Genomic DNA, 21,272 nt, shown 5'->3' on the forward strand with positions numbered 1-21,272 from the left:
TTTAACAAAAAAAAAAAAATCATTAACGTTAGAAGAACATTAATTAATTAATTGTTCATTGTCTATCGAGTGATTAGTGATAACAATAATTTGTTCAAAATGTGAAGAAAAAAGTAATTAAATTGTTTATAGGTTTTAAGTTAAGTAAGTAATTAAATTATTTATAGGTTTTAAGCTAAGTTTTTTTTTTTTTTCGTATTTTTTTAAATTTGTAGTAATTGTGATAGAAAAAAAGTTTATACACAGAAATGGACAATTTGATGAAATGTCTGGAAAGTAAACAATGTTTTTGTATGAATTTCATCATTTTTCATGCAAAATTTATTTAAATATTCTTTCTCTTTTTTTTTTTTTTTTGAACTGATTTGTATAACATTAATTGTGCAAATGTTATCAAATTATTTTCCTAATATTAGTGGTTTATTTGTTTTTTTTTTTTTTTCGCGTTGAAATCTATGAGAAAGATAAACAGAGAAATTCACTAAAATATATATAAATCAATAAAAAAAGACCTCAATTTTTGAAATAATTTTTTGACTGAATTTTCAAACAATTTAAATTTTATACTTTTGCAAGATACGATATAATTAAGCCATTTAAATGCAACAAAAATTTAACAAATAAAGAATGGAGGAGAATTTTTTTATGATTTGAATTCAATTTCCTCTTTCTAAGATTGAAAAAGGTTAATTAATTCACCGGGAACTGACATTCCGACTTTTGCGTCAACAACAAAAAGCATTTGAATATTCCAACATCTAACTGAATTCTTTTTTTTTTTTTTTTTGATTAAAACAAAAATGCATCGTTATACTTTTTTCATAAATGATAAAAAATTATTCTTTCATTTAAATTATTTACCAGAAATAAATTATTTTTAAAAGCTTATTCTTATGAATGTTTTAATTACTATTCTACATTAATTCATCTTATTTCTATCAATTGAAATATTTGAAAATGATCAAAATTACAATATGAAATGATTATGTTTATTCATATTTCTTAGAAATATGAATTTCTTATTCATATTTCATAATCTTCAGTATATTTTATTCATTCATTTTTGAACTAATGAAACTAATTAATATTCATGCAAATGGGTCGCCGATAATTTGTTAATTTCTTCAATGGTTTACAAAAACAATAATTTGAATTAATCAAACATTTCTGATAATCTTACAACTGATGCATATTAGTAATCAATTTGAAAAATGACTTCTAAATGAACAAAGATTTCATGTTTTGCTGTATGGATGAAGAAGGTTGTTGAGATTTTCATGTGTATGAGAAATAATACCTAATTATGTACCTAGTACAGGTAAAAAATAGGTAGAAAATTAGAGGTTAGAAAAAAACCTAAATAACGAATATTATTACCTACGTTTAGATTGATAATGAAACAGAGAAAATTAGCTAATTAATTTAAATGAAAAATCTGAAGCAAGCAAGAAAGATGGCAAAAAAAAAACACATAAATTAATAATTTATTCATTTAGCTTACTGATTTTTGCTCATTAATTGAATTGAAATTAAAGGATAATAACTTATTGCTATGTAATTTTCTTTATTAATTAGCTATTGTTACAGTTTGAGGAATATTTTAACAATTTGCTATTGTCACAGGTTGGAGGCTGCTTTTGGAACATACAAATATGCACACAATTCATATCATATTTTCCTCCCTTTCTTGAATGAGAATGTTTTTTTGTTATTTCCTAATTGTTATTTGGTGACATTAGTTCGAAATGAACATTGTATTGCAGTAATTCTTAGAAGATAGAAGAATGCGCAGATGTTAATAAAGCGCTAATTATTCATCATTTTCATCGGTGTCCGAAAAGCTTGGTCGACGACTTTGTGATGCCGATGGTACTTTGCCAATATTATTATCAATTATTTCATCCAAATTTGGATGTAATCTTTCCAATGCCATCCTTCGTGCATCTCTGCAATATAAAATTATTTAAAATATTACACCAATCTAAATTACAAATCTTATAATTAATTTAGATAATTTAACTCAGGAAATTTATTTAAAATTTGATAGTCTGATTTATTACTTTTAACTTTTCCAATTTTACAGTTATTCTTACAAGCGATTAACATAATGTTATAAATTAATTTCCATTATAGAAAGGATAAACAAAATTAACTAGCGCTTTATTGTAAAATGCCTTTGTTGTTAATGTCCACTACATAAGGGAATAAAAGCCATTGTGTCAGCTAATGCAAGCTTCGATTCCGCTCCGCTCCGCTCCATTCCGCTCCCTCTCAGCACTCCTCACTCAATCACATTCACTCAATTCTTTGATGGTACAGAAGCAGCAAGAACAATAATGGATCGGATTATAATTTCATATTCGCTTTGTTCATTTCCTTTTTACTACTGTATAAACGCGATGTTTTATGTTCAAAAAGAAAAAAAAAAAAAGAAATAAAAAAAAAAAGAAATAAAATTATATAGCTATTGTCGACGCTTATAGAGCATATAATACTGCTAAAAAAAAATTTTTCTCCGATAACATTCTAACAACTGAGATACTTTTATACTTCACTGGACGGTGCATTTAAAAAGTTAATAAAAGCCTAAACAAAAAAAAAAAAAAGTTGTTTATCATGCCAGGTCTTAATTTTGAAAAATTCCCAATATTTTTGCTATTTATTCATAGTTGAATAAAACAAAAAACCTGTAAAATACTCCCAAATTTTTCCAATCTAAGAGTTCACTAAGCCGTTCCGTACGATTGCGCATTATGATACGCTGACGCCGTGAAAGTCCACAAAAGTCGTACAGCACTTGTGCTAAATCACGTATTGAACCTTCACAATCTTTAAATCGACGATCAATCACGTAAATGCCGTACGATGATGCATCCATTACATTCTGCTAAAAATTTTCACTAATAACAATATCTACATACATTATAGTGGGCAATTTAATCAACACTATGTGAATAATATCCTATTAATTAATTTATATATTTTTATTACAGTTTAAATTTAAATCCCAAAAAATTACTGCAATCTGTCAATCAGTGAAATCAGTAAGTGATAGCAATCAGTTATTAAAGAAAAATTGCTGAATTTAGAGAATTAATGATGAAAAATATCCATAATATTTAAATTAACATTATAAGTAAGAAATTGGCAAATAATATCTTCATAAATTTAACAGAATATATCATACCTGTATGAAACAACCGAAACCGGAAAGATTTGTCGATACAGATGGTACACCCATTACTGTACATTCTGCCGGAGTATAGCCCCAAGGTTCATAGTAACTTGGGAAGACACCAAGATGACAACCGCGAACGAATTCTTCATAATCAAGGCCTATTAGCGGCGAAACTGATGATAAAAATTCTGCAAATCATATTACTATTAAAGAAAAAAAAAAAAAGAATTTAGAATTTTAAGTGTATATAAATATAAATAGAAATATTGCGGTCCGATTCAGGTGATTTGTATTACATGATTTGTTTGCATAGATTAAAGTAGAAAGAGATTATTTCTCACCTGGATGGAAAATAACCTTAACTCGATCACTTGGATTATTGAGAAGTTGTGTTCGCCGTAAAGCATTTAGTACATGATCGGATGAATCTAACATATTATGCGTACAAACCGGTGGTAGTTCATGTTTTGCTGTTGCCATAATACATCGTTTTAACTGCAAATTTCATTTTCATCACTGATCTTTCAATGATACTCGACGAATTTTTGTGCTAATCTTGGCTTTCTTTATCGCAACTTTAGTAAAATATCCAAAGTAAGAAGCTTTTGTGATATAAACAAGTAAAAAAAGAAAGACTGATTAATTTTACTCATAGAATGATTAATGAGATGATAAAGCAGTACGATGTGTGAGAAATACACAATCCATCAAATCATTCTATTTAAATCATAGATGTATGATCCACTTTTTTTGTCATGTTATTTTAAGCAAATATTAATTTTCAATCTTAAATTAGTGTTGTCACAGTATGAAGATAACAAGCTAAACAAGTAGCAAATTGAATTCAATAAAAATTTGATCAAATCTAAGAAATATTTTATGGTTTTGCTGTTTTTATTTCGCAATCCAAAAAGTAACCAAAATATAAATTTTTGAATTAACAAATTAATTAGGAATGTCATAAAGCCTGAATTAACAACTTATCTATCTATGTAAGGAATATCATAAAAAAACCAACCTGAATTCGTTCCATTGGTAGCAATAATTCATCTGCATCCAGAATATGTCCTTTAAGACATGATTCAAACATTCTTACAGCAATACTTTCTTTAATTTTATCAATTGTTTCGTGTAATTGTTTCGCTACCGCTTGTCCTTTCAGTGATTCAACATTGAATGAATTTGCCGCAGCTATAAATGAATATTTGATATGATAAAGTCGACGATGAAACTGATAAGATAAGAATAATTAAGTGTTATGAGTTTTTTGGTTAGAAAATAAGATTTTTTAATTTGAGCATTACTCGAGCATGTTTCTCAATGTGTTACAGTATGATAAAAATATTTCAGAATTAAACTTATCATTATTATCACAATAAAAGTTTTAAGTCTTATTTTCTCTAAATAAATTAGCTTTATTTTACTACGATCACGGACGTATTTTACTTGACAGTTACGAGCATACTATTTTTCAATGCTTACATGACAACAGATTTGATTTGATATTATCATATACTTTGCTTCTGTTCAATTTATACCTTACGTGAAATGATAAGAACATTATTGTTTAAAATTTATCTTTTTTTATATCTTAATCATTTTGCATATCTAACTAACATCTTTTCAAGTATTAATAAAATTTGAAAAAATTTTTATAGATGTTAAATTTAACTAACCAACCAGGATAAATGATGAATGCTACCACGGTAACATCTCGATAACGTGGATCAACGGTTGTCTTCAGATAATGATTTAATCTAGCCAATGATTCAATGAATATATCACCACCTTTATTAATAAATTCATAACGTCCAGCAGTAAACATATATATTGTTTTGTCCAAATCAAAATCATAATGACCATGGAAATGTCCACGAATGAAATTGTTGATTTTTTCTTTTGCTATAGCATGTAAATTCTGTAAATGTAATTTCTAATTTTTTTTTTCTTGATTTCAGTTTATTTAATTTATGGTTGCAATTATTTTGCTTAATTTAAACCGAAAAAAGAAAAAAAAAAGAGAGTTTAACATAGATAAATGACCTTTGACATAATGATATGAAAAATTATTAAAAGATAGCAAAAACAAAGGTCACAAAATTTATTATTAAGCATTGAAAAAATGATCGATTCGATCAAGGATGAGAAGAAAGCAAAAAGATCATTTAAAAAGATTACTTCTTTATGATCGATTTAATTTTTCTCAAAACTATATGATCTCAACTATGTGATACTGAAAAAAAAAAAAAAGTCAATTCTTTGTTAAATTTTAATATGGATAAAATTATCGCAATAAGAATTAGAAATGATTACTTTTTGCTTCTCTAATTTAATTTAACCTAAACAACAAGATAATTCCCTTGTTGGCATAACAAAAGAAAGAAGTAAATTAAGAAAGAAATATTTACAGATATCGATTTGATCACCTTATTCTCATAGTTATTACTTAACATTTTAAAATATCAATACGGACATTATCAAATGTGATGAATGAATTTTATTTTTCATAGGAAGAAATTTATAAGAAATAATTTTAAGAATCTAAATGCTATCATTGCATTATTCAAAATTATCTTTTACTTTGAATTCAATTATTCGTAAATTTGTTCTTTTCTCCTCCAACAATTCGAAATAATTTGTTAGAGAAAATAATATTATATTAAAGATTAGATGACTAAATAAAAAAAAAAAGATTTTTATTTTTCTAATGGAAAAAAAAAAAGAGGGCAAATTCTTTTTGTCTTTTGTTTAATATTTTCATGAAATAGTATATTATCTCTCTCATATTTTTCACTTTTTTTTTTTTTTTTTCAAACAGTCAAATTATAAAAATAGCAAAAAAAAAAAAAAAAAATACACAATTGATATGATAACAAAATATTTTAAGTTGAAACTAATCGTTAATTATCATCTATTCATTTTCAAATCATTTTAAAGCATTTCAAATTCTTCGTTTTATAAATAAATGTCATTAATATTTATGGCTTAATTATTAGAAACAAAATGTTTCGTTTTTATTCTCATTTCGATTTAAATAATAATTTTGAAAATAAAAAAATAAAAAGAAAATGATGATGAAGTAATAAAAAAAAATTTTACACAGAAAATAAAATAAAAAAGTATAGAGAGGACTTATCCATTGAATAACCTGAAATTCATGTAAAGCAGCAAATTTGACAACATTCAAACCGTTTGGTGTTACAATATCCGGTTTCTGATGAATTAAATGTTCGGCTTCAATACCCGTTATTTCACTAACAGTTGTAAAAACATGCGCCATATGACATGCTGCTCGTTCCATGCAATATTGATGATAAATCTAAAAAAAAAAAAAAATATTAAATCAATAAAAAAAATTCCTTCCCCTTTTCAATTTTCTTTTTTTAAATAATAAAAATATCAAAAAAAAAAAAAAAAAAAAAAGAAGGAAAACATTATAATTCATTAAATTTTTAGATTAATATAATGAATTTATTGTCAGTCAGATTTATGACATCCATTAAACAAATTTTAAAATTCAATAATGTAATTAATTTCTGTTTAACAATGAAAATATGATATAATGAACAAGAAAAGCGTAATTGAATTGATCTGATAAAATGAACTGAATTAAATTAACTATTAAATAATTGATATTTTATTAAAAAAAAAAAAAATGATCAATTTGATAATAAAGTAAGAACACAAATCAAATAAATACGTTTATATATTTTAAGAAAAAAAAAAATGAATTTTCCAGTGAGCTATGAAATGGTATTTGAATTTATTATGATCATTTAATGATTACCTTTCGTTTTCCAGCTTCTTCATCTAAATTAAATCGATTAATATTATTGTAAAGATCACTACCGCCAGCTGCTAAATGTCGCCCTAATAATGTCGCATGCGTAGTATAGATTAAGGCAACATCCAAATTCCAAAATTTTGCATTAATTAATCCAACACCTTAACACAAATTAAGTTTGTCCGGGTAATCATCATTGTAGTATGCTTTATATTGCTAATTACAGTTTGCAACTTGTACTTGTAGGACAAGTGCGCTCAAATAGTTGACAAGTGAAAAAGTCTCGAATAAAAAAAACAAGTTTAAAAAAAATAATTTAAAAAAAGTAATGGATTTGTAGATTTTATTTTACTGCTAAAAATAGTAAAGAATTAAGCCCTAATAAAAATTTAACAAATTCAAAAAGCATTCTCATCTGTTATGATTTGATTGATTTGATTTTTATCAGGAACAAATTTAATAAAAAATATTCGCACTATATTGGAGTATTTTCAGAAGCTGAATAATTCACATTAAAATTTATTCATTTAAATAGAACATAATCCAGAAAATAGAATAGGAATTAGCATATCTTAATAAAAAATATAACATAGCAAAAAAAGAAAATACATACTAGCCTGCCATTCATGAAAATGTGCAACAACCAAACTATGATAGCCGGAATTTTTGTATGAATCCAGAAAATGTTTCAGGAACATAGCAATCATAAAACCAAGAATTACTGCATCATTTGATTCGATATCCTCGTATGGTATTCCAATTTGACATCTAAAGTTACAATAAAATTTTAAGCAAATTGACACTTGAAAAGTAGTTAACACATATAGAGTTAATTATAATAAATATTTTTAATTAATTAAGAAAGAATGAAGAAACGAAAAGTTATTTAATGTGCAATTGAAGTACGAAAAGTTTGTATAAATAAATTATGCAAAAAAAAGTTTTTTTCGTTCATTTTGATGAATTGTTTGAATATAATTCAAAATTTTCCATATTCATCTAAAAAAGTTTTTAAGTGTTAATCGTTAAATTATTAATTGAAATTTAATATAATCTATAGTCTAACTCATTTACGCCTAAAATAATGTTTATTTGGAAAGAAATGATGTTTGCAAAAATTGACTACTTTTATAAACTTGAAAAAAAAAAAAATTAAACATTTTTAAATTTATAAATTCTGCTTATTGAATCATATATATGTATCAATAATAATGGCCATAATTTTGATATAATTTTAAGAATTGTTTCAAAAAAAAAAAAATTATAAAACACCAAATTTTGTTTGGCTAATAAATTTAAATTTAGATTCGACATATGCTTAAATTATGAAAAAATTAAACATGAAGAACAAAATAAACTATTAATAAAATGAAATTAAAATTATTTGTTAATCTATTTTAATCTATTAACTCAAACATAACAATATCATAAATGTGTATTACTGAAAAAAAAAAATTTTAAATAAAAAAAATTATTGCAAATTTAACCTTTCGTAGAGTTCATGCTTCCAGTCGTTCATTTTCCTGGATCCAGAACCCAAATCAAATAAAATTACTTTTGGATAACCATCAATTAGCCATCGACCATAAACTGTCTTAAAAAAAAAAAAAAAAAAAATTAATTCTTTTTTTAGCTAAAAATAAATTAACTAAACTCCTAATTATGTTACCTATCTAAAGTCATACCTGAATGATATCACATGTTTACCTTGAAACCACCTTCTTTCAATTTGTGAATAGCTGTTGCAATATGACGACTTTCAGGCGCAATTTGTTCCACTTCTAATTGCCATTTGCCATCACGTAATGGACCTAACATACAGTACTGATCACCGTATTCCTCGGTACTTATTGGTGCTTTACTGCGTAATACTGTATAAATACCACCAACCTTAATTTTGTTTTTTTTTTAAAAATTAAAATTAATAATTAGAAAATTAATATGAAAATTTTGATAGACAATATTTTGATAGATTATTTGAAATATTAATTGATGTAATTATTAGTAGTAATTTTAGTAAATAAATGCTATTTACATAATGATTTGGTTAAAATTTTATTCAAATTATTTATAAATGAATACTTTTTTTTTAAATTATAATTGTAAATTGCAAATGTGTATCATTTCATTTTTCATAAATGAAATTAAGTTGACATTTGTCAAAATGTTATAAATTGATTGAATTAGATTATTACAACTTATTCGATTAAGCAATTTTCTAGAAAAGAAAAAAAAGGATGAAGTTTATTAAATTTAATAATTTAAAAGTATTTAGACTAAATGCATTAATTTGATCTGTACTAATTGTTTTTTTTTTTTTTTTTTTTTTTTTTTTTTTAAATTTATTACACTTAAAGTTATTGCAACAATAACACTGAATTCAGTTTTATCTTGTTTTTCTTTCACTTTTTTTTTTTTTAATTTTAATAATTTCGCTAATACTGATTTTTGAATCAAGGCAGTATGATCAAAATATTGAATAAGTTAAAATATTAAGTATTTCTTTTAGTATCCAAAAGATTCACAAAGGTTTTAGTGTTATATTCAAAATGATGTTAAGTATTCTTTTCAATATTAAATAATCGAAAAAAAAAAAAAAAAAACGAAATTAAATTTAATATCAAAAATTAATATTAAGCAACTAAAAGTATTCTTATCAATTCATTCTTTTTCTTAGCTATTGGAGGATTCATGGTTGTAGCAGTTTATGTTAACACATAATACGAAAATTAATGAAATTCAATGAGTAATCAGTAAGAATTTTAAGATTATTCGGCTATAAACTGAACTTTTTCTTTGTTATTTAAATTTTTTTTTTTTTTTTTTAAATTGCTAATAAAAAAATTTATTTTTTTTTATTGTTACATTAAATATTTAATGTCATTTCCATTGGAAACTATAATTTTTAACATTATCTTCATTTTGAACTTTAATAGTTTAAGATAATTTAAAGAAGAATTTTAAAAAAAAGGTATGATTTTATTTTGGATATTTACGAATTGGTGAAATAGAAATTTTTTGGTTTATAAATTCATAATTTTTGTGGCTTGTCATCAATTTTCAGGTAGTAAAAATTGATAGTAAATGGTGACAAGTAGCTCCAGATGATAGCAGGTAACAAATGGTGACAAGAGGTAGTAGCAAGTGGTGACTAGTGCTAGTAGCAGACAATGACACATATATGGTAGCAAATGGAGGCAAGTAGTATCAAATAGCGATAGATTATGATTAGTAAGTACCAACCGGTAGCAATACTGTTTGTCACCTACTAATAATTATTATTACTTGCTACAACCTGCTAGCGGATACTACTACTTGCTACCATCTACTACTATTTACTACCAATTGCTACCAACAATTGCAACCACTGTTACCACTCACTACCACTTGCTATATCACCTGCTGCAACCGGTTGCTTACTACTTGCTACCAACTTGTAGATTTCATTTCATAAATTTATGCACAAATTTTTAATGGTTAATTGATAATTTTCAAAAATTTCATACTTTATTAGCAACTTCCCATGAACATTCGAAAACACACCGTCCTTCACGTCGTGCTGTTTCACCTGCATCCATACGAACTAATCTTGCTTGCTCAGTATTCACTCCAGCTAATGTCATCTCAATTTTTGTTCTTGACAACGATCGTAGCATATGTCCTCGTTCAGTCATTTTGAAAATATAGGAATCTGAAAAATTAAATTTCTTTTTTTTTTTAATATACGAAAAATGTGAATTAAAATATTTGCAAAAAAAGTTGCAATTGTCACACAAAAAATTTTTAAATCAGATAAAAAAATAATAATTTAAAAAAAAAAAATAATTTAAAATTTCTCATTGTAAATTTTACTCCAATAGGATAATTTTATAAAATTTCTAATAGTGGAATTGACTTTTGTTTTTTTTCCCTACCAGTAACATTGCTAATAAATTTTAAAATTTCTAATTTTTAATATTTGAAATTTCTAATACTATTAGCAATACTTTTTTAATCAAACAAAAATCAATCCTATTTCAAATTGTTCATTTTTTGGTTGCTTAAAATTCAAAAAATTAAAATTTAGCAAATATCAAAAAAAAAAAAAAAACTTTCTTCTTTAGTTTCATTTCATTTCAAATAATGAAATGCACTGCAAAAATTGTAAAATGAAATTAGAAATGAATGTTTGCTAAGAGAAATTCTTAAAACATATGTTGTTGCTATCATTTGAACTTAAAGCTATTTAAACAGAAACTAAAATGAAAAACGAAAAAATTGTATTGTTAAAAAAAGAATAAATTAGCAGTTGTTTTCTTCTCATCATTATGAACATCAATATTTTGTTACTTTTTTTTTAATTTAATAAAATTTAGCAAATCAAAAAAAAAAAAAAAAAAAGCTCCAATAATGTATGACAAATAGCTGTAAATATTGGATTATTTTAAAATAATAATAATCATTTGAATTCATGTTTTAAACAAACTTTTTTAGTAAAAAGTAAAAATTATTAATTCGAAATATTTTTTTTTCTGTATTTTAATTTTTTTTTTAATTTTTTAAATTTGTATGATTGCTATCTTATTACAATAATTCAAAGTTTTAATTTAATAAAATATATTGTATGATTTAATTTTAACAACAAAAATAGCCAAATCTCCGAAATAGATGTAATTTTTTTTTCTGAAAAAAAAAAAAAAAATGTAAATTTGAACGAGAAAATTTATCAAACCTTATTAAATTTATTTGATTATTTGATCAAATAAGCAATTCACTTCATTAAAATTTTATTTTAATTTATTAATTTCAAATTTGTAAGCATTAACTGGGGTAGCAAATTAATAGATCAATTATAAATTAATTTTAATGCTTTTCCTCTTGTCTATTTTCTACTTCTTTTCATTTGATTGCGTAAAAATTTTTTTTAGCAAAAATTTAAAATTTCAAATGTTATAAAAATTTCGATAAATTTAATTGCTAAAATTATTTATCTGATACATTAGTAAGTAACATATTGTCCCTTATTTTCTTTCTTTTTCATTTCTCTAAAGAAATATTATATTTAATTGCTTTGATTAATTACAAATTACAAAATGAATTATAATTAAAATTTTTTTTTTTAAAATAATAAAATAAACTGAAATCGTCATTTGTATGCTATAAACCAGAAAAACTATTAAATATCTCAAATTAATAATAATTTTGAACAAAATTATTGAAAAGAAAAAATTTTATATAAATTAAAAAGATTCAAAAATAAGTTAAGAAAATGAAAATTAGCTCATTTTAAGAGTAATAATAAATACGATAAACAGTAATTGTTTTCTTTTTTTTTTTTGTAAAAAAAATTGCTTAATTTTTTAAACATATATTAACTGATAAAAGCAAAATTTTTTTTCATTAGAAAAAAAGCAAACTAATTAGTTTTCATTTTTATTAATAAAACTATTTTTAGTTTTACTAATGAAATTATTAATGGTATTTTTTTAAAGTTGGAAAGAAAAATACTAAACAAATAAGTTAGATACGAAAGAATTGAATAATAATTATAAAAAAAAAAAAAACTTTTTAATTTTTAAAATTAATTTGTAAAAAATTTTTTGTCTGTCTTAAATTGCTAAGCAAATGAAAAAAAAAAAAAAAAAAAAGATTGGACAAAATTATTGTGTGTAAATTTTTTAAAAAATGATTTATGCAATTTTGATCCTCAAAAAAAAAAAAAAAAAAAAAAACGGAAACGAAATTTTCGTTTTAATTAATTAACGTTGAGAAGCAAATTGTACAGATAGAATCGATTTTGTGCTCTCATTTCAATCATTAGCTATTTTTCATTTTTTTTTTCTTAAAAAATAAAAAATATTCAAGAAAACAAAAAAAAAAAAAAAAAAATTATTTAACTTGCTAACGATAATATAATATTATAGATAAAAATTAAAGTTAAAAATTTTGTATTAAAAGAAGAAATAATTAAAATTTGGTGAAATCAAAAATAAAATCTTTTCTAAAGATTAGACAGTATGGTGGTAATTAAAATTAAAATTATCAGATATTCATCAATGAAAAAATATTCATAACTGTAGCAAATGCTAATGAAAGATTATAATTAATTGCATGTAATTTTTAATCTTTAATTTTAGACGATTAATGCTGAATTTAAATATTTTTTTTAAAACAGAATTCCAAGTATGTAATTTTAATTTAAGCGAAAATAATTTTTGAATAATAGCAATTTTGCTTTTTTCAATAGAGTTATTAAAATTAACTTTTCATTAATTAGTAATTCATTTTATATTTCTATCAATAAGTTTTTATTGTTTTTTTTTTTTTTTTTTTTTTTTTTTTCATTAATAATTTTTTATCTTTTATACAACGTTTTTCAAGTAAATTCTCTTTTGTATACTTTTTTTATATTTTTAAATATGAAAAATATATAAATAAATTTTCGTTTTTTTTTTTTTTTTTTAAATTTTTATATTTTTAAATAAATTTTGGTAACTTCTCGTATTGCTATTCAAAAAAAAAAAAAAATGCCAAATTACAAATGAAATCAATGAAATGATCATTTTTGAGAATTATTTAAAACATTCAATAAACAATTAATGATTATTAAAATTATTCAAATTTGAAATAAAATAATTGAATGGAAAATGTTAATAAAATTGTTTTTTTTTTTTGTTGTTTTTATTTCTAAAAATTTCTAAAAATGTTTTTATTTCTAAAAAATTGTTTTTATTTCTAAAAAAAAAAAGAAACTAAGTAGGGTAGGTAAGAAGGAAAGAAAGAAAAGAGAAACGAATGAAATTGACAATGCAATTGAAAAATTACCACCAAAGTTCGTCTTCTAATCATCGTTTTATGAATGTTTGTGTATGTCTATGCATGTCTGTGTATGTTTGTGTATGTTTGTGTATTTTTGTGTATGATTTGATGATACCGAAGATAATAGTTTTCGTTCTTCGTGTTGTAATGAATGATAGTCTAGCATTGATTGAAAATAGATAGATCAATTCATTTATTATCATTGATAAAATAAAATTTAACTTTTTGATATTTTATGTTTAAAATTGAAATTTAATAAAGTTTTTATTTTCAATGAATAATTTTGACTCTACTTCATACTACTATTAACTATCATATCATTAAATATCTTATCTAATCATATATCAGTTCATTTCGGAATAAGTTTCATTTTGTTTGATAAAATTATTTCTAATTGATAATGATAAGTTAAGGAAAAAAATGCTGCTATGTGATTTTTTTTTTTTTTTTTTATTCATTTATTAATGATTTATTAATGATACTAATTAATTATCGAATCAATTTCGATCTTTGTTTTCGCTTTTTTTTTTCTCTCTCTCTCTCTCTCTCTTTAACAACAATCAATTGATTAGTAATTATATAAATTTTGAATTAAAAATTGGTTCATTTTTCTTTATCAAATTATTTTTGCATCTCAGAAATGTTTCGCATTTCAGAAAATGAAACAACAGATATGAGTCATTAAAATTTCCATTTTTTTACATTTTTTTTTTCATATTTTATTTTTATTTTTTTGTTTTAATATTTTAGGAGAAATAGAATTAGAAGAAGTCTGAAATTCTGTTAACTTATCTGTAAAATTTATCAAATATTTTAAAGATTTAAAATATTTTTGGAAGCTTAATTCTAATAATTATATCAATATTTGCTAGATAGTTTTATTTTAATAAATTTATTGAACTAATTCAATTACATAATCATTACGATAATATTATTTCATTTATTAGCTCCATCATTTATTCATTGAAATTATAATATCTATCAGAAACTTTTTTAATTGTTTAATCAATTCTCTTTGCTTGTGATCTTTGATCGCTGTATGTAGTGAATGATTTGTTGTTTGTTTATTTATTTGTTTCTTTCTTTCTTTCGCATTTCATTTTCTGAGAAATCAATAATTTTTGTTAAAAAATTCGATAGCAACAAAACAGATTGATTTTAAGTTTAATTATTTTTAACTTCAAAAAATTTTTCGACAATGCACAAAAACGTTGTTGATTTTGTATTGGCTATTAATATTACCGTAATATATGAATCATTTACGTTTAAAAGACGTGAAAAAACGTTTAAAGTTTTTTTTTTTTTTTTTTTTTTCTTAAAGCGTTGTTATGATTAAATATTTTGTAATATATTTTCAAACGATATATTGCCATGATTTACGGTGATGAAACTGAAAGGATGATGAGCAAATTGAAAATAACTTTAAAAAAGTACATAGTATAAGTATCAGAGATGAATCCGGAAAGATGTAGAATTGAAATAGTAAAAACATTAACCAAGAATAAATCCGGAAAGATGTAGAACTGAAGCAGTAAAATCACTAACCAAGAATAAATCCGGAAAGATATAGAATTGAAATAGTAAGATAATAGCAGATAAACTCATTAACCAAGAATGAATCCGGAAAGAGATGTAAAATTGAATTACAGGAAGAAAATAAATGAAGCAAAAATTTTTTCCATAAATACAAAAATGATAAAATATATTATAGTGAACCGATAATTGAAATGATATTAATTAATAAATTTAAATTTAATTAATTTAATTGTTTCAAGTTTTAAGTAACATCATGAAATTCTATTCTAAATAAGATGTTACAAGTGAAATGGAAATTATAATAATACCTAATAATTTGATTAACGAATGATTCTAATAAAATTCGTAAAAATCATTCGTCAATTCAATTTAGTCTATTCCAGGCTTTAAGTTTATTTTATTTTATTTTTTTTTCTTTTTACATAAATACAATTTGATTGTAAAAAAGAAATAAAAAACAATCAATAATAATATGTATATTTAAAATTATCATCCAAATTATTTAAGTAATTTAATTCAAATTATATTTAAATATATTTAAAAATCAATTATGTTAATTATTTAGTTCCTCTCTATGAACTTACAATATAGTATAAAATGAGAAATTTAATTTTGGTTAATTATTCAACATACGTAAATTTTTTAAATTATGGTAACGTACACGTTTATTATAGAATTTAATTTATTACATAAATCAAAAATTTATACTAAATTTTCTTTTCCATTCTCTTACACAAATATAATTTTAGCTAAATTTCTTTTTCAAATTAAATTATATTTTATTTATTAAAAAAAAAAAAAAAAAAAAAAATAAAAATGAACAAATAAATGTGTGAGACAACGATTGCTTATTTCGTTGCATACATTTACGATTATACCAAAATGTAATTTTGTTAATGTGTAGCTTACGTGTAACTTAATGCCGGCTTACGTGAACTTTTTATTAAAGTTAATTTTGGTAGCGTGCACGTTTACTTATTACGCTACGCTATTTTGATTCACTCTTATTTGCAATTTAAATAAAATTTATGCTTTTTTTTTTTATAAAATTAATTCCATAAATGTTGGATAATTTTTTTTAGTAATAATTATCTGAGAGATTTTTGAATTCATTACAAATATTCTATCCGTGTAATATATATCCGGTTTTCCGTAAAATTTACTCTTTGTAATTGCTTTTGTTATTTTCTAATCAATTCTAGTTTTTGCTAAATATTTATTTATTAATTATTAATATTTATTTCAAATATTTACTGGTTAATATTTATTTAACGTTTATCATTTTTAGAATGAATGTTACATCAGTAATTCCGGAAAAAGACGAAGATATTGCGTTACGAAATTTCCGTGAATATTTACGCATCAATACAGCTCATCCAAATCCGGATTATGGTAGGAAATAATTTGTTAAAAAAATAAAAGATATAAATTTTTTTTTTTCATATATTTAATTATATAGCTTTAGATTCAATTTATTATTTATTTTAATTCATTCCATTTTACAAAATTTACTCATAAAGATCTTTTCCGGAATATTTTTTCTTCTAGTAACGGTAAAATTTCAATGATTAAAAAATACTTTATTTTGTTTTATTTGTGTTTTTGTTTATTAGAAATTATATAATTTCAATAACATACATAAATAATTCAAATATATAAATAAAGTTACTTTTTAATAGTAATCATTTAGTATAATAGTGTTAATAATAATAATAATATTATAAAATTTAATATATAATGGAGTATATATTAAAATATTCAATTACTATGGATTATATGTCATTCCGGTTATGCTGAAATTACATACCGGACATAGTTATACGTAATTTCCTGGTAGAAAGTCACAAGATGAAATCATATTAAATCATCAATTTCATCTCTCTTATCAAACTTAGCCTTTTCTATTTAATTTGTGATTGTTTTGAACAATCCGATTTTCCGATAAAAACATCCAGAAACATTTATGTTATTACTTTGCTATCCATTTCATCGTTGTACTAATTTTTATATCCAAAAACTGGAATTGTTGTACAATATATAATTTAAAAAAAAAAAAAAAACAGAATAGTATAAATATTTCATGAAAAAAAGGCAAAATTTTTTCAGAGAAATGTATTCGATTTTTATTTGATTTAGTAGATGGATTGAATTTTGAACGATCCGTTCATGAGGTATGTCAATTTTTATTCATATTATTGTATATATGATACAAATTAATAATAGTATATGAAATGGATTATTATAATTTAAACAAAATATCCGGTTGAAGATATTTTATGGTAATTCATTCATAAATTTGGTGCATATTTTGCTCAAAACAGTTAATACTTAATATTTACTTAATATTATTTAACTTACTTTTCTTTTCATTCCAAAATGCTCAGAAAAAAAAAAAAAAAAGAAATGACTGTTTTTATTGGCTTGTTATCCGGTTTTTTTTTTTTTTTTTTCTCAAATCGAAATATATAACATTTATGAGAAATTGTAAACATACAAACATTTATATATTTACTTACATATGCATATTAGTTTTATAATTTATTAAATTGATGAATTTACCTGGTGAAAATAAATAATTTCAGTGTGTACCAGGTAAACCATTTATTATTATGACTTTACCTGGACGTGATCAATCACTTCCGTCATTAATGCTTTATTCGCATACTGATGTTGTTCCTACACCTAATAAAGTTAGAATTTTTTTTTTCTTCTGTATAAAAAAAAAAAAAAATTGATAAATTTATACTTATTTCAGAAATCTAAAAAATGTTACCTTTTTTTTTTATTTTTTTAATTTCAAAAAAAAAAAGAAAAACGGAACGAAGAAAAGAAAGAAAAGTTTAAAAATTAGTCATTTGTCTCTTTTCTTCTTATTTTTAATTGTAAAATATTTTCAAAATATTAAATATTATAGGAATATTGGAAATTTGATCCATTTGCTGGAATAAAAGATTTTGATGGAAAAATTTATGGTCGTGGTGCACAAGATATGAAATCGATTGGTATTCAATATGTTGAAGCAATACGACGATTATTTAAAATTAACCAAAATCAAAACAATTTTCTCCGAACATTACATCTTGTATGGGGTCCAGGTTTTGTTTTTTTTTTTTTTAAATTTAAATTTTCTTTTTTTTTTTTTTTTTTTTTTTTTTTTTTTTTTTATTTTTTTTCAATGTTTGAACAAACGTTTTTGGGATAATTTTCTTAGGAAATAAGCAGAACAGTATATGTGATATGTGAAATATTTTTAGATGAAGAAATAGGTGGTGAAGATGGAATGGAAAAATTTGTTGAAAGTGAAGTATTTAAAAAATTAAATGTTGCATTTGCTTTGGATGAAGGATTACCAACAGATGAGGAAGCATTTAAAGTATATTATGCTGAAAGATGTCCATGGTGTATGTTTTTTTTTTTTTACTTTTTTAAGTTTTTCTTTTCTCTTTTTCATCCTTTTCTTTTTTTTTTTTTTTTTTTTTTTTTTTTGTTAAATTTAATTAATTTTAGAAATGAAAAGATAATAAAATTAAAAGTATGTAGGGAAATTTTTAGAAAACAATTACAAATTTTCATCATCTTTTTTTTTTTTTTTTTTGTCAGGGATTGTTATAAGTTGTAAAGGTGTAGCAGGACATGGATTGCAATTAATCGAAAATACTGCCAGTGAAAAATTGGTAAAAATATTTAATTTGCATTTTAATTTTCTATTAAAATTTATAAATGTTATTGTGCCCATAAATGTATTGTTTTAATGATTCTAAAGCATATTTATATTGAAATAATTTTAATAAGCATTAATGGATGCATTTAAATTCAAACATAAAAATGATGAGTTGAAAGTATGTAAGTAAATTTGAAACAGATGTATATTAGATTTATTTTTTTTTTTCCAGTAAAGAATTAAAAATTTAACTCATTGTTTTGTTATTGTAAGAGTTTACTTGATTGTAATTTTAGGAGGAAAAAAAAAAATTTGTTTTAATTATGCTTTTAATTTCTTTAAAATAATATTTGTAATACCATATCTATATATTAAATATTTTTTTTTTTTTTTTAGCAAAAAATAATCAACAGTTTTATGAAATTCAGAGAGGAACAAAAAAAACTACTTGAATTAAACAAAGATTTAACGCTGTCCAATGTTATCTCTGTAAATTTAACAAAAATTGAGGTTATTTTAATTTAGTTTTTCTTTTTGTCATTTAACTACTATGATTAATTATTTTATGACATTTTTTTGATTATTTCTATTTCTATTTTTTTTTTCTTTAATGCGAAATAATTCTGTATAGGATAAATTAGCTCATTGATTTCAATTCGTAAAAAATCATTTATTAATCATTTTTACAAAAAAAAAAGGAAAAAAAAATTAGCAATGAAATGAGTAAAATGGTTTGGAAGGAAAAACTATTTAATGGAAAAATTTGTTCAAAATTTTTTTTTCTCTTTTTTAGGGTGGAGTTCAATTGAATGTACTACCAACGGAGATTAAAGTATGTAAGTTTCATTTCTAATTTTTTTTTTTATATAAGCACTTGATGTTAATTAATTAATTAACAGAGTATGTTAATTAGAGGTCAGGTTATCTGATTTACACATCAAATGTAATTTTACTTTAATTAAACAATGAATAATTAGCTGTTTCATAATTTTTTTTTTTTTTTTTTAAATTTCATTGGCGATAGCTGTTTTTTTTTCCTGTTTATTTAAATTGTTAAAGTTATCATTCATCTTATTTTTTTAAGGGTTCGATCTTCGGATACCACCAATGCACAATTTTGAGGTTAAATTTGATAAAATAGCAATAATTTTAGCAATTTTACATGAATTAAAATAATTTAATTGAAGCACAAAAGATTTAGCCTATTATTAACAATTTTATTATCGATTCGAATAATTTCAATCAAACCATTCAATGGTTATTATTAATTTTAATTTATAGGAATTGGAAAATCAAATTAGCAAATGGTGTACAGATGCAGGTAGTGATGTGACATATAGCTTTATAAAGGTATACACTTATGTATTTTTATTTTTTTTTATTTATTTCATGCTAACATTTTTTGCAAATATTTTGTTATTTTTTTCTTTCCATATTATTAGAGTATTTTTAAATGTCTTTTTTTTTTACTTTAATGTTTTTTAATTTAGTTTAAATTTTGAAGTATTTTCAATTATACTACAATTTTAGAATACAAGAATTAAAGCGATGACACCAGTAACAGATGATGATCCATGGTGGCATGCATTTTCATCAGTTTTTAAACAATTGTATGTTTTTTTTTTTTTTTTTATAATTCTGTAATAAATTTAATCCAGGAAAAGCTGTGCAAAAAAAAATCTCACTGAAGTAATTATTAAGCCTAGGACACATTGACTAGGCTTAATCTAACAAGTAAATACTATGCCTAGAACGCATTCACTAGGCTTAATCTGATTTCAAGTTGAAAGATGTAATGATATGATCATTTAATTAATGTAAAATTGCTATTCATTGAGATAATTTTTACTAAAAAATACTTGTAAATTTTGCTTCTTCTTTTTTTTTTCATACTGATTATAACATTTTTTTTTTTTTCTTCATTAAGGAATTATCCGATATTATTGGATATTTTCCCGGGATCAACCGATTCACGTTTTCTGAGACAGGTTTAACAATTTCTTTTTGCTCTTTTGCTTGTTTAATTTAATTTATTCAAATTTTGGTCATACATAATTTTATCTAAAAAAATTTTTTTTATAAAATTATAATTTTATTGTCTTTTCAGAAAGGAATACGATCAATTGGTTTTAGTCCAATCAATAAAATACCTTTATTACTTCATGCTTATAATGAATATATCACTGAGGAATGCTTTTTAAATGGTGTGACAATTTATGAAAAGTTAATCGAGAAACTTGCTAATTTACCAGGATAACATCTAATAGTGTACCTTTTTTTTTCTTTTTTTAAAAAAAAAAAAAAAATGAATTTAT

General features: G+C 22.6%; 2 protein-coding genes and 1 non-coding gene across 3 annotated transcripts; 2 read left to right on the top strand and 1 right to left on the bottom strand.

Moving 5' to 3' along the window:
• Window positions 1–1,810: 1,810 nt before the first annotated feature.
• On the bottom strand, window positions 1,811–10,636 carry Bma-gsy-1 (Glycogen synthase, putative; the record flags this gene model as incomplete). Its single annotated transcript, XM_043079417.1, has 12 exons — window positions 1,811–1,946; window positions 2,688–2,887; window positions 3,188–3,366; window positions 3,520–3,673; window positions 4,197–4,369; window positions 4,859–5,096; window positions 6,327–6,497; window positions 6,966–7,123; window positions 7,576–7,730; window positions 8,450–8,556; window positions 8,670–8,852; window positions 10,469–10,636. 12 exons carry the CDS (start codon window positions 10,634–10,636, stop codon window positions 1,811–1,813), a joined length of 2,022 nt encoding a protein of 673 aa, XP_042935351.1.
• Bm16765 lies at window positions 10,165–10,231 on the top strand. Its single transcript, XR_006228087.1, has one exon. It is a non-coding gene; the product is annotated as a small nucleolar RNA Bm16765 (small nucleolar RNA).
• A 5,949-nt stretch (window positions 10,637–16,585) lies between the features above and the next one.
• Window positions 16,586–21,214, top strand: Bm17575 (Uncharacterized protein; the record flags this gene model as incomplete). Its single annotated transcript, XM_043079418.1, has 13 exons — window positions 16,586–16,688; window positions 17,403–17,467; window positions 17,879–17,986; window positions 18,211–18,391; window positions 18,551–18,697; window positions 18,897–18,970; window positions 19,354–19,467; window positions 19,751–19,793; window positions 20,042–20,079; window positions 20,239–20,307; window positions 20,488–20,567; window positions 20,885–20,945; window positions 21,065–21,214. 13 exons carry the CDS (start codon window positions 16,586–16,588, stop codon window positions 21,212–21,214), a joined length of 1,233 nt encoding a protein of 410 aa, XP_042935352.1.
• Window positions 21,215–21,272: the final 58 nt, after the last annotated feature.

This window comes from Brugia malayi (assembly GCF_000002995.4).
Source record: "Brugia malayi strain FR3 genome assembly, contig: Bm_v4_Chr2_contig_001, whole genome shotgun sequence".
In the NCBI taxonomy this organism is placed as follows: domain Eukaryota; kingdom Metazoa; phylum Nematoda; class Chromadorea; order Rhabditida; family Onchocercidae; genus Brugia; species Brugia malayi.